This window comes from Monodon monoceros, unplaced genomic scaffold (assembly GCF_005190385.1).
Source record: "Monodon monoceros isolate NGI ecotype Baffin Bay Population unplaced genomic scaffold, NGI_Narwhal_1 Super_Scaffold_20, whole genome shotgun sequence".
Classification (NCBI taxonomy): Eukaryota; Metazoa; Chordata; class Mammalia; order Artiodactyla; family Monodontidae; genus Monodon; species Monodon monoceros.
Genome location: NW_021703777.1, coordinates 99,785,153 through 99,799,326, shown reverse-complemented (window position 1 = coordinate 99,799,326; position 14,174 = coordinate 99,785,153). Strand labels below are relative to the sequence as shown.

The window sequence follows — 14,174 nt, the reverse complement described above, 5'->3', positions numbered from 1 at the left end:
TTATCATACTAAGTGAAGTAAGTCAGACAGAAAAAGACAAATAGTAATGTCATATGATATCACTTATGTGTGGAATCTAAAATATGATACAAATGAACTTATTTACAAAACAAACAGACACAGACAGAAAACAAACATACGGTTACCAAAGGGGAATGGAGATGGGGGAGGAACAAATTAGGAGTTTGGGATTAACAGGTACACACTACTATATGTAAAATAGATAAACAACAAAGTCCTACTGTATAGCACAAGGAGCTATGTTCAATATCTTGTATAAACCCTAAGGAAAAGAATATGAAAAAGAATTATATATATATATATATATATATGAGATTCACTTTGCTGTATGATAGAAACTAACATTGTAAATCAACTATACTTCAATAAAAAAAAAAGAAAAGTGAAAATTGCCACAGTCTAATCTCTGTTCATAAATTCTCTAGATTCCTTCCACATGCAAAAGTCGTTTATCTTCCAGGAATCACTGAAGTTTCATCCCATTACAGCATCAGGTTCAGGCTCGAGCTCCTGGATCTCATCATCTAAATCAATAAAAGGTGCCTCAGGTGCAAGGTCCTCTCAATCTGCACACCTTTAAAGGTAAGTTACCTGCCAATTACACACCAAACATACAGGGGTGAGCTAGAGATAGGGTGCTCGTAATAATATTCCCGTTCAAAGAGGGGTAACAAGGCACGTGGCTTCTGTTCCCTAAAAATTCTGAAAGCCAGCTGGGCATATGTCTCCCTCTCTTGTTTAGGGACCAGTGCTGCTTCTTAGGACTGTGCAAAGCTTTAGGCTCTACCCTCTGGGCTCTATTCTACCCTCTGTGTCATCCTTTTTGTAGTGGAAGCTGGTGGTTCTTCCATTAGAACAAGTCTCAGAGAGTGAGAAGTAGAAGAGCTGCTGCTGCTTTTTTTTTTTTTTTTAATTATTTATTTATTTATTTATTTATGGCTCTGTCAGGTCTTAGTTGTGGCACGAGGGATCTTCCATTGTGTCACGTGGGCTCTTTGCTGAGGCGCGTGGGCTCTCTAGTTGTAGTGCCCAGGCTCAGTAGTTGCGGTGCGTGGGCTTAGTAGCCCCATGGCGTGTGGGATCTTAGTTCCCCGACCAGGGATCAAACCTGCATTCCCTGCATTAGAAGGCAAATTCTTAACCACTGGACCACCAGGGAAGTCCCAGAAGAGCTTCTTGGTAGCATTTAAAGAAATCTTTACCTCCTGGAGCTGGAGGGTAGACATAGCTAAGGATCAGCACAAAACTGAATTGTGAGAGTGGCAGAGTAGCAGAGAAGGCTGAATTCTCAGTCTAGGAAAATATCCACCAGAGTCAGAGCCCTGATAGGGAAGGAGCAGGAATTTGAGAATTGGGAAGGGGATAACTGGTGAAATGCGCTTGAGAACCTTGCACTCCTAGATTCCTCAGAACCTTCTGGACCTACAGAAGGGCCACCTCCCTCTTACTGGGTGATAGAGCCACTCCTTGCTTGAAGACCATGCTGAGGCCCCAGAGGCGGTAGGAACCTTACAAAGCAATGCTTGCTCTCCTCCAGATTTGTCCCCATGTCCCTCCTGGCCACCCATCCATTATTCTGGATCAAATGCTTGCATAGCCTTACTGGGGATGTGCTGGCCTGCTGAGTAGAGAGAGGGATCATATGGCAAAGGTGCTTCAGGACCTGAATAACATATACTGACAAATACTTCAGGAGCCTGTGCCTGGGAGTAAATCATGGTGGTGCTGGATTAAAAGCAGACTATAACATTGGTTTAGGGAGAGTTTGTCAGTGTGGGTGCTCCCTTTTGAAACAGGATTCAACACCCTGGCAAGGGCTTGAAGAGATGTTTCTAATCCACTGCTGTTATGGTTCTTGGAGGCTTGGAAAAAGTCATGGCCCACATTAAACAAAGTAGAGATGCCAGGATCGCCATGACACATTGTGGGGGAAGGGATCAACGGACTCAGGGAAGTGGGCGTGCTCAAGTGGGTCCACCGTGTAAGATTAGAAAACCTATCAGCTGATCTTTGGAGGACCCCAAAGGCTCTCCGTTGATCATGGAGATAAGAAATATGCCAATAAGAAGAGACAGGCATCATTGAGTTGGTCAACAGTGACTGTCCTCTGTAGGCCATGCTGAGGCAGGAATGCTGTTACAGAACTGGTCTCCCTAGCAGCAGTTGGAATGCTAGGATCCCATAATAGTGGAGGCTGTACCATTTTTGCTTTTCCCAGGCGGGTCTAACAGTGCACCTTCACAGCCTTGCCTCAGAGCTACCTGACTCTTGTTATCTCCCATAATACAGAACTGGATTATCTGACATTCTACACAATATCATACTGGGCCACTACACTGATGATCTACAGTCATTGGATCTGATGAGCAGGAAGCAGCCAGTACTTTAGATGTCTTATCTGAAACAGGGTGGATGAGAAAACCTACTAAAATTCAGGAGGCTATAACTTTGGTGAAGTCTCTGGGGGTTCAGTGATCTTGAACGTGTTGGCATATCACCTCCAAGATGAAAGACAAGATGCTGCTCCTTGTACTTCCATTAAAAAAGAGGCAAATACTTAATAGGGATTTCTAGACGTTGGAGGCAACATAGACTACATCTAAGTGTGTTACTTTGACCTATTAACTGAGGAACTCACGAGGCTGGCCATTTTGAGTGGGTGTTGGAGCAAGAGAAGGCTCGGAAGCATCTCCAGGCTGTAGCGCACACATTCTCCCACTTGGATCTTACAACCCAACAAAGCCAATGGCACTTGAAGTATTTGTGGCAAATAGTGGTCTTATGTTGGAGACTCTAGCACAAACCACAAGGATTTTGGAGCAAATCCATACCTTCTTCTGTAGATAATTATTTCTCCTTTGAAAAATAACTTCTCACTTGCTACTAGGCCCTGGTAGAGACTGAATGTCCATCTATTGCATGGACTGCAGTCATCTGACCCACCAAACCACAAGGTTGGGCATGCCCAGCAGTGATATATTGTTGAGTAGGAATGATGTAGAAGACTTGACTTGAGCAGGGTTGAAAACCATGAATAAGTTGCATGCACAGGTGGTTCAGATTCCTTTGAAACCGCTCCTCCTGCATTGTCTCCTTTCCTTTAATTCACACCCGTGGTCTCATGGGGTTCTTTTCATGACTGATGAGAAAAAGCTCAGGCTTAGTTTACAGTGGCTCTATGTGATATGACAACACCAGCCATCATGATATGATGTCCAACCATGTGGACAGCTGCAGCATTACAGCCCCACCCAAAGGGATCCCTGAAGGGAAGGGTGGTAAAGGAAAATCTCCCCAGTGGGCAGAGTGTGGAGTGGTACATAGGGTTGTTCACTTTGTCTGGATTGAGAGACGTCCAGAGTACAAATATACATGAACTCATGGATGGTTGCTAACAGGCTACCAGTTTGTCTAGATACTCAGTGACTTGGAAATAAAATCTGAAGATTAGTTACAAGGAGGTTTGGGGGAAAAGTGTGTGGATGGACCTCTCAGAATGGATTCAGGGTATGAAGATTTGCATCTCATGTGAATGCTCACCAGCGGCGTCCCCTACAGAGGAGCGGGATGAAATGGCCGTTCTGTGGGAGTCCGTCAGCCTCGTTGCCTGGCCACCCCAGTGCTTGCTCTACGGGCCCATGTACAAGGTACACGGTGGCAGGGATGGAGGCCATGCATGTGCTCAGCAACACAGAAATCTCTCCAAGGCTGATGTGGTTAACAGAGTGCTGAGTGCAGAACCTGCTGTGATGATCTGAAAAAATAAAATTTTGGAAACGTCTTCCACTGAGAGGGGGAAATCTTTATCCCCTTCCCTTGAATCTGGGAACATAGGATGCCATAAATGATGCTATGTGGCTTCTCAGGCTAGGTCGTAAAGGCCATACAGCTTTTGCTAGTTCTCTTGGAATGCTTGCTTGCCAGATGTTCCCTCCTGGTATGCTCCCTTTCAAAGCCCAGATGCAACGCTGTGAGAGGTTTAAGCCACACATAAAGAAGCCACGTCGAGGTGCTCTGGTCGAGAGTCCCAGCTGAGCCCAGCCTTCGGGTTATCCTATTCCAAGCACCAGAATGTGAGTGAGGAAACCGTTAAATGATTCCAGCCCTGGCCGTTGAGTCACCCTGGCTGTTCAAGTCTTCCTGTAAGCAAAGGAACGCCAAGGATCGCCAGCAGCCACCAGAAGCTAGAATAGGCAAGGAAGGCTCATCCCTAGAACCCTCAGAGAGAGCCTGTCCCTGCCGACACCTTGATTTCCAAATTCCGGGCTCCAGAACTGTGAGCCAAGAAATTTCTGTTAAGGAACCCACTTGGTGGTACTTTGTTACAGCGCCCTAGGAAGCTAATACACTGCTCGCCTCTGTTATTCTTAGAAACTCTGGGATTATGTAGCCACCAGCAAACATAAGTGGGGACAAAATCTTCTAATTGGCACTCGGGTCCTGTTGCCTATCAGAGTAACTGTGCCCGTGTTACCTGTGGCAGTTAAGCACGTCTGGTTGGCCTCTGCCCCTCTGGGGATTCTGTCATCCTCATTGAAGTTGGGGAGCCCGTGTTTCAGGGCAGCGTTTCTCAGCATCATCCAAGAGGCGCTGAATTGTCACAGGAGAGCAGCTGCCTGGTCAAGGCATTCGCAGCCCCTTACAACTAGGTGAGCCCTGCGACCAGCTCTCACCGTGGAATGTGGGTGGAGTAACGTGCTCCAGAGGTGAAAGCCAGGGGCCTGGATACCATCAGAGCCCACCATTTCTCACACCCCCATGTCTGCCCACTGCTGAGCTGGGATCAATCAGAAGACATTGAGGTTCCTGTGCAGTTCAGACCTTTGAAAAAATGTCATCTGCAGAAGGCAGAAAGCAGCGTGGGTAAATCTCTCAATCAGTTTTTCCCATTGTCTTGAGTAGAGAGGAAAGGGGACAGACTTTTGTTTCTCTCTTTGGTGTCCAGAAACTTACATTTCATTGCTTATTAAAAAGAATCGAGGTAGCCCAGACCAGGGAGTCCCACCTGATTTTCTGATGGGGATTGTGTGTTATCTATCTTTGTATTCTAAGCGAGTTAAGGGTCATGCTAGCTGCTGTAGCAGATACCTTTCCAAATTGCAGTGGCGTCGCACAATAGAAGCTCATGTCTCACTCATGTAAGGTCCAGTTTCAGCAGGGAGAATATGCTTCACCAGTCACTGGGGGCTCAGGCTGACAGGCTCCGCCGTCTTCAGCACGAGGCTCCAAGGTTGCCCTGGGTGTTGGTGTCAATATCTGGCTGGTGGCGGGGCGGGGGTGGGGGTGGGAGAAAATGGAGGATTGTGTAGGGGTTTTTCATGGGCTAGGGCCCCGAGTTTGTGTGTCACTTCTGTCCGCACCCCACTGTCCAGAACTTAGTCATTTGGTCCACTTAGATGCAAGTTGCACTGGGAATTGAGTCCCTGGCTGGGCAGACACTTCCCTGTGACAGCTCTATGCTCCGGAAGGGGAGCATGTGTTTAATGGACAGTTGGCAGCCTCTGCCACACAGTGTCAGCCCAGGGTCTGATACATAGTAGGTGCTCAGTAAATAACAAAGGGTCTTAGGTACTTTGTATTTGGCGGGCACCTTCCAAAGTGCTTCATATGTATCAACTCATTTTGTCCTCATAGAAACTTGTAAGAGTGGTTACTATTAAGAGCTCCCTTTTACCGATGAGGAAATTGAGGCACAGTGAGTCTTGGTAACTCATCCAGGGTCACACAGCAGGAAGTGATGGAGACAGGAATCAAACCTCGCAGCCTGGCTTTAGAGCTCATCCCCCTAACCACCACTTGGTGCTGCCTTTCCCTCTACATTCATGTTGACTTGAGCTGATGTATGTAAAAGAGATAACGGATGTGAATGTGCTTTGTAAACTTGTAGAGTGAAATAAAAGCAGAGCTGGTTTTTATGGGACTCTGGGGCATTCATGGAGCCCTGGCCACCTGTCAGACACTAAGCTCTCTCTCTCCCAGGTTCCCGTGGCATTTGGCATAAACTGGGTTTCATCTTGTTGGCCCCAGGCCTGGTCCCATACCTGGCACATGAGAGGTGCTTAGGACACATTTTTCAATAGATAAAAAGAAAAAAACACATGCTGGGTTTAGAAAACAGAATGAACCAGATGTAATTCTTGCCTGTAGGGAGCTCAGAGTAGGAAAGACAGTTAAAAAATAGATTATGCCATGTGGAAAATAGAGGATGGAGAGGTGAACAGGTCCCCAGGAGACCACAGAAGGAATAAGTTGGGTGTCTTAGTTTCCTGGGGCTGCCCTAACAAAGACCACACTGGATGGCTTAAGCAACAGAAATTTATAATCTCACAATTCTCAAGACTAGAAGTCCAAGATCAAGGTGTCAGAGGGGTTGGTTACTTCTGGGGGCTGGGAGGGAAAAAGCTGTTCCAGGCCCCTCCTAGTTTCTGGTAGTCTCAGATAATCCTTGGCTTGCAGGTGACATTCTTTCTATATCTTTACATCCTCTTCCCTCTGTATGTGTCTATCTTCAAATTTCCTTTTTTTATAAGGATGCAGTCATATTGGATTGGGACCCACACTAATGACCTCAACTTGATCATTTGCAAAGACCTTCTTTGCAAAGAGGGTCCCATTCACAGGTACTTCAACATCTTTTGGGGGGACACAATTCAACAGATATTTATTGAGTACCTACTATGTGCCAGGCACCACTGTTCTACATGCTGGAAATACAGCAGTGGACAAGACAGGCCACATCCTTCTCATAGAGCTTTCATTACAGTGGGAGTGATGGGCCCCAGATACACACACATTCCAGGTAACGCTGTGTGCTAAGAAGGAAAACGAAGCAAGGTCAGGGGCTAGAGCACTGGGTGGGGGGTGAACACATCCCGAGTCCCACCTCCCAGTGATCTGATGAGAAGACGACACTTCACTTACTCATTCATACAGCCTCCATCCACGTGTGCATTCATTAACTCTTTGGTTTATTTACTGAGCACCCACCTGGCTTGGCTCTGGGGACACCCAGCTGAAGGGCACACTCTAAGCCTCATACTGATGGACACGTTTCCTGGTCCCCACCTGCCTTTTCACACTCATTTCTGTGCACGTGCTTCATTCTCTCTCTGGAACGCCCTCCTCTGCCCAGCCCCATGTCACCTGGCCAGCTCCTACTCCTATCAAAAGTGTACATGGGCTTCCCTGGTGGCGCAGTGGTTGAGAGTCCGCCTGCCGATGCAGGGGACAAGGGTTCGTGCCCCGGTCTGGGAAGATCCCACATGCCGCAGAGCGGCTGGGCCCGTGAGCCATGGCCGCTGAGCCTGCGTGTCCAGAGCCTGTGCTCCGCAGCGGGAGAGGCCACAACAGTGAGAGGCCCGTGTACCGCAAAAAAAAAAAGTGTACAGGTGGTGGGATAGGGAGGGTGGGAGGGAGACGCAAGAGGGAGGAGACATGGGGATATATGTATATATATAGCTGATTCACTTTGTTATTAAGCAGAAACTAACACACCATTGTAAAGCAATTACACTCCAATTAAGATGTTACAAAAACCCCACAAAAACAACTGTACAGGTGGTGCCTCCTCCGGGAACCTCTCACCCTTCTTGGCAGACTCAGGGCTTGTCCAACCCTCCCGCCCTAGGCAGTCCTGGGTCATGAGCTCCTGGAAGGCAGGGCTGAGTCTCATGTTTGATACTCTATAGCTTCTCAGCGAGTTAAATAGTTATCCATTGAGTGTGTCTCCACCAGAATGTCAGCTCCGTGAGGGCAGTCTTTCATAACTGAATTCCTGGCACCTAGAACAGAGCCTGAAATGATTCAGTGTAGTATAAATGAGTGTTGACCACATAAACGAACAAGCAAAGTGAAAACGTGAATGATGGCAAGTCCTCAGGTTGACTCCCTCCCAGCCCAGGGCTCCCTCACAGCCAGGACCCTCTGGCAATCAGAACCAGCTACGTAATTTGCTGGATCCACTGCAAAAATGAAAATGTGGGTCCCCCTGTTGAAAAATTAAGACTTTCAGAACGACAACAGCAGGATGTTAAACCAAGGGGGAAAGGGTGTCTCCTGAGTGCTGAGCCCTATGCTACTGCACAAGGGGCTCGCTGTGAGCCCTGCCTGCCCTTTCCTGGGCTCCATCCTCCAGCGGCTCCCTCCCAGCTTCCTGCTCCAGCCCTGATCTCAGCCACGCCAGCCCTTAAGACCTCCTGAGAGGGGCACTGTGGCGGACCAGGTCAGCTTGGGGGGCCTGGGGGAGCAGAGGGAGACGCTCCGGTTCCCCCGGCTCCAGGGAGGATTCCTGGCAGCCCCCAGCCCCAGCTCAGCTCAGTCCAGAAGTAGCTCCCCATTCCCTTGGAGGAGGGAGAGAGAGGATCTCTTTTCTTGGGAAGTGGCTCCTGTCTTGTCCGCATCTGGGCATCTCCTGGCAGACACCCAGGTACACCAGACGGACAGACAAACATAGACACAAACGAAAAGGACACCCTGTCCCCCTATTCATAGATCTAGGGACAGGAGCTGCCACCCCCTCCCATCCTCCCCGACCCAACCAGACACACCCAAAGACTGACCTCCAGAGAGAGACAGCAACACGCAACAGAGAAAACAGACCGTAGAAATACGCAGAGACGAGGACAGGCAGACACTCACGCACACGGACGCGTTCGATCGGGCTCACCTAGACCTCCGTGGTCCGCTACGGAGACGCTCAGGGGCACCAGAGGAGCGCACTCACCCGCGGGGCCCCAGACGCGCCGCTCCGCCGCGGCCACGCCTCCGCGCCCACACCCTCGGGCCGGCTCAGGGCGACACCTTGCCCCCCATCCCACCCCTGGAAGCCGGCGGGAGGCACCTGTCACCCGGCATCGGCTCAGGGGACAGAGCTGAGGACAGTGCGCGGGTCGGGGAGCGGGAGGACGCGCGGCCATCGGGGCAGGGCTGGCCCCAGGCCGAGGCACCAGGGGCGGGGAGCGGCCTGCGTGGGTGCAGAGTGGGCGGAAGTGTTGCCCCGGACATTGAGGAGGGAGGGAAGGTGGGCGGTGCGAATTAGGGAGCGCGAAGAAGCCGGGGTCAGCCCGGGTCAGCCCGGGTTGGCGGGGGGCGGGGGGGGGAAGGTGGTAAGTGGATCGGGTGGGTACCTTGACCGGGGGTAGGGGGCAGAAGGCGGGAGATCAGGCGTCCGAGGGTGATCAGGACAGCGGGCTGGTTGGCAGAGGGCGTCGGGATTAGGGCAGAGGACAGGGGCAGCGGGTGGGGCCCGGGTCGCAGCCGCCCCCGGGACTAGACTCAGTGCGGGTCCCTCAATGATGCCCGAGGGCCAGGGGGCGCCTGCCTCTCCCCAGGCGTTTCGGAGCAGCCCGGACAGGGGCTTGTCGGGACCCGCAGCCTGCCCGCTGCCCCAGCTCCCGGCCCCGGGGCCCCCGGAGTCCCCGGCCCCTCGTCGGGGCGCCATCCGCGCCAGCTTCCCGCAGAAGCTGGCGGAGGCGCTGAGCAGCCAGTATGGGCTGAACGTGTTCGTGGCGGGGCTGCTGTTCCTGCTGGCCTGGGCCGTGCACGCCTCGGGCGTGGGCAAGAGCGACCTGCTGTGCTTCCTCACGGCGCTCATGCTGCTGCAGCTGCTCTGGATGCTGTGGTACGTGGGCCGCAGCTCCGCGCACCGCCGCCTCAAGGACACGCACGCCGGCGCGCGCTGGCTCCGCGGTGAGTCCCCAAGCAGCGAGCCGGCCGGCGGGTGAGTGCCCAGCGAATCCAGCCTGCTCGTCCGCTAGCCGCAGCCCGACAGCAGCTCTGTGCCCTTTCCTCCTCTGACTTCTCTCCTTTAGTCTTTTCTGCCTCCATCTTCCTGCACATCTTTTCTGCCCGCCTCCGCCCACCTTCCCTTCTCTCTCTTTCTTTCTTAAGGCTGGATTATTGCCATAGTCTCCTCTCTCCGCCTTCAGGCTCTTGCCTTACATGCCATCGTTGGAACTAGGTTACACAAACCTATTCACATCTTTCCTTGTTTAAAGCCCTGCCATGGTTCCACGGACCCCACGATGGAGGCCACACTCCTTATCCTGGCATTCAAGGCCTGCTAAGATCTGAGCTCAGATGGTCTCTTTAGTTTAATCCTCTCCTTGGCCCGCATTCTGTGCTCCAGTCTCAAAGGCTTTTAGTTCCCATCACAATACTTCATGCTTATCTGCCTTTGCATATTCTGTTCCCTCTTCCTGGAATGCCTCCCGCCTGCCTTGCTTTAGGAGATAGGGCTCAGGCTCCACCCCGTGCTCCCCAGTGATGCTTTTCAGACCCCATCTCTCACCCTTTGGGGTTCTGACCGCACTCCTTCACCCCTCACTGCGCCCTGGGAAGGCACTGTGCTTCTTGTTGACACTTCTGTCCCCTCCAGCACACTGGGGGAACTCTAAGATGCTCATCTCTTCGTCCTAGAGCCAACTCAGGGCCTGGTATAGAGTGGGTGCTAAGAAAATGCGGTTGAGATGAATGATGTAATCAATGAGTGGATAAATGTTCAGGCAGCGGGGAATAGAAGCACTTGCTAGGTACCCACAACACATTGATTGAAATGTTGTCAAGACAGGAACCCTTCTCTCCTCAAGGACCTTGCACTGTTGGAAGGGAGATAGACATGATGCAGGTCAAAGGGAGGAGGTGGTGGGGAGTCTGTGGAGAAAGCGGGTGCCTGAGAAATCTTCATGGGAGGGGCCGGGTACATTTCACTCTGTGTGGTCCAGACACATCACAGGTCTCTGCTTGAATTCTCATGTTCGATCTGAATTTAAGTCTCAGAGTGTGGCTGTCATTTTCCTTGCATGCTCTTGGGCACATTATTTAGTCTTCCCACTCCCCTAGTTTCAGCACGTGTAGAATGGGAATCACACGTGTAGGACCAGTGACTGCTGGGTACAGGGTGGGCGCCCAGCACACAGTCACTCTCCCTCCCACCCACACTCCCTTCAAAGGTCTGCCCCAAGGACACCTTCTCTACACACCTGGCAGGAATTACTCCTCACTCCCATGGGCTGCCACAGCTCTCTCTGCTGTAGAGCTCTCTCTCTGGCGCTTGTCTATTTCTGCCTTGTCTTATGATTAGTGGATATAAGCCTTGTCATCTGGATGGGATTTTAGGTTTCTTAGGCTCAGGGACTGTGTCTAGTTCATCTTGCCTTTGGAAAAACTGCACAAAACTGCAGCGTGACCCAGATTACTTCTCTGAAAGTAGTTGTTTCAGGGAGGTTCGTGGTTTTGTGACCCTATAAATGGAGTGAATCCAGTGTCATAGCAAACAAGCAAACAAGAATAAAATGTTATTTTGAGGTTGTTGACTTAAACAGGCTAAAATAATATTGCATACAGAGGCTTTTGACCTATGCTTTCCTGTAGTGGCAGGATCCTTCCTTGGTCTTTCCCTCACTTCCTTCCTACTCCATCCTTCTGTCCTTCTTTCTTCTCTTCTTCCCTTCTTCTTCTCTCCTCATCCATCCCTTCCTTTCTGTGTTACCCCTCCCTGTTCCGTCCTCCCCCTCCTCCCTCCTTTCCTTTCTCTCGCCCTCCCTCCCTCTCTCCCTCCTTCCTCTTTTTCTCTCTCCTGCCCTCCCCTCATCCTTCCTTCCTCTCTCCCTCTCTCCTTTCTCCCTTCCTTCCTCTCTCCCTCCCCCACCATGTTCTTCCTCTCTCTTCCCTCCTCTCTCTCTCCCTCTTTCCAGGAAGACTCTAAGCACTGGGACCCCAGTCAATGGGTGAATGGTGGTGCCATTTCCCAAGACTGGGAAGACAGAAGGAGGAGTAAGCGTGGGGATGCAGAATCAGGATTCCTCTTGTGGACGTGTTACATTTGAGATGTCCATTAGACACCAGGTAGAGCTGGAGCAAATGAGGCAGTGTAGGAGAGCACATAGTAGGTGTTCAGTAAAGGGTGTGGCTGTTTAGACACTCAGCAAGTTACCCCATAATAACACAACTATTCAAGTGAGCTATGTGGATGATGGAAGTGGTGCTGACCCTGGAAGTCTTGGCTTGATGTCTCGGCTCTGTTACCTTCGCCTTTCTGAGTCCCAGTTTCCTCATGAGTAAAATAAGAATACTGGCCACCTCTCAGGGAGGAGCTGGGAGAGGTCGAGTGAAAGCTATTTGCAAAGCACTGTCTATCCCTGTAAATGAGCTGCAGTTTATCAAAGAAGCAAGAGCCTAATTATCCCCAAAGTACCCCAGGAGGCCATAATGCCAAGGGAAGTGCCTTCAGCCCCAGCAGGGACTGAGGATTTCCCTGGAATCCTAGCTGGAAAAACAGGTTTGACTTAGCTCTGCCCTGGCTTCTGTGATGGTCTTAGAAGTCTGGGGCTCTGAGAAAGAGCCACCCTGTGGAATTGTGGGCACTGAGGTTTTCCAGAGAAAGATTTTGGGTCTTGGTACGGGCTGTGAGGCATTTCTTTGAGCAGGAAAACATTCTGTCCCACCTACTGGGTGTGAGAAAGTGAAGGCTTTCTTTGGAACAAAAAATATTGACTAATTTTTAAAAATGAGTGGAAATGATGGATTATTCATCCAGATCCTCTGTTTGCTAAGTAAAGAGATTGATTTCTTCTGGAAGAAGTGGCAGCAGCTGGGATATCTCATGCCAGTCCTGTGTGTCCAGTGACATGAAAACCTAATGAATAGCCATTTCTTCCTGTTAATTACCAGGGTCCTGTTTCTGTTCTGTTTCTGGTCTCTTAAAAGACCGCAGTGGTGAAGGTAGTCCTTTTCCTTGTTTCTGGCCTGCCTCAAGCCCAGAGAAGTGTTATTAACACAAAATCATGGCAATGACGACAGTAAGACTAATAGCCACAGTTATTGAGTGCGTTTGGAACGCTGGTACATTAGAGGCATTGTCCCAGTTGTTTGTCACAGTGAGGCTTTCTTTGTGCGTGTGAATAATCACTCCCAAATCTACTTTTATGAGATCAGATTTTTACAAAGTGCTTTCTACTTAAAATGAGGCACATCCATGTGTACGACACATTACATCTCTGTCCAGTGCACCATCCTTGGAAAAGGGCTGCTCAGAGCACTGTGTTCCTTATCCCTAAGGGGCTGCAAGTAAAGGGGCAGACGTGAGCTGCTTTTGTAAGATCTGCCCAGGACAGGTGGCTGTACAGGCTGTAGAGATAAAGATTGGGACACAGTGATGGGTTTTAGAAACAGGCGGTCCAATGTGTGAGAAAGTGAAGGTTGCTAAAAGAAATGGTTCCAAGTGCATGTGTGAAGAGAGGCGGGCTGCCATGCAGGATGGTGGCAGAGAGCAGAAGAGGAGGGAGAGGGGAAGGAGGAAGGCTGCAGGACACGAGGATGCAACTGCCCCTGCACCCAGGGGAGCCCACAGTCTAGGAGTGCAGCCAGGACTCACAGAAACCACTGGAGGATGACTGACAGGATTGCAAAACCTGGTGTGCAGTCCTGTGGCCGCGTCTGGTGTGGCCAAGGAGGGAGTGGTCAGGGTGGGCCACCGTGGTATTCCAGCCCACCCTGCTGACTTCGGGGCAGATGCAGCAAGTTCATGAACATGGGTCTGGGCTTCACCTTGTTTCCCTCCTCAGAATGCACGCTCATCTCAGTTTGATCACCTCACTCCTCTGCAGACACGGCCTCTCCAGATACTCCTCATTTCCTTGGGCTTCTGTCCCTGCTCTGGGTATAGTGAGCCCATGTCAGTGTGCCTAGCAATTCTCCTCCTTTCTTTAAAACAATAGTTTTCCTGAGATGTAGTCCACATAGTCTACAGTTTACCCATTTAAGGTGCACAAGCCAATGGTTTGTAGGATATTCACAGAGATGTGCAACCATCACCACAGTCAATTTTTAAAACATTTTATCATCTCAAAAAGAAACACTATGCCCTTTAGCTATCATCCCCCAGACCCTCCCCAGGAATAGACAACCATGGATCTACTTTATGTCTCTAGACTCGCCTGGTCTGGACATTTTTATAAATGGAATCACATAATATGTCATCTTGGCGACTGGCTTCTTTCACTGAGCGTAATGTTTTCAGTCTCCCAGCGGTTCTTGGGGTGGGTGTTATCACCCTCATTTTCTAGACCAGGAAGCTGAAAGGGCATCAGGAGGAGGGTTGAGCCCCTGTCACCAGAAATATTCGGACAGAGTGAGAAAGAGAAGAGAGATAAGTT

General features: G+C 50.3%; 1 protein-coding gene across 1 annotated transcript in view; it reads left to right on the top strand.

Moving 5' to 3' along the window:
- The first annotated feature begins 9,311 nt into the window (after positions 1–9,311).
- The window catches only part of OTOP1 (otopetrin 1), a 42,158-nt gene continuing 37,295 nt past the window's right edge, over positions 9,312–14,174 (top strand). Inside the window, exon 1 of the mRNA XM_029235939.1 lies at positions 9,312–9,708. Within this exon, the coding sequence (XP_029091772.1) occupies positions 9,312–9,708 (397 nt within the window). The remainder of the gene's footprint in view (positions 9,709–14,174) is intronic.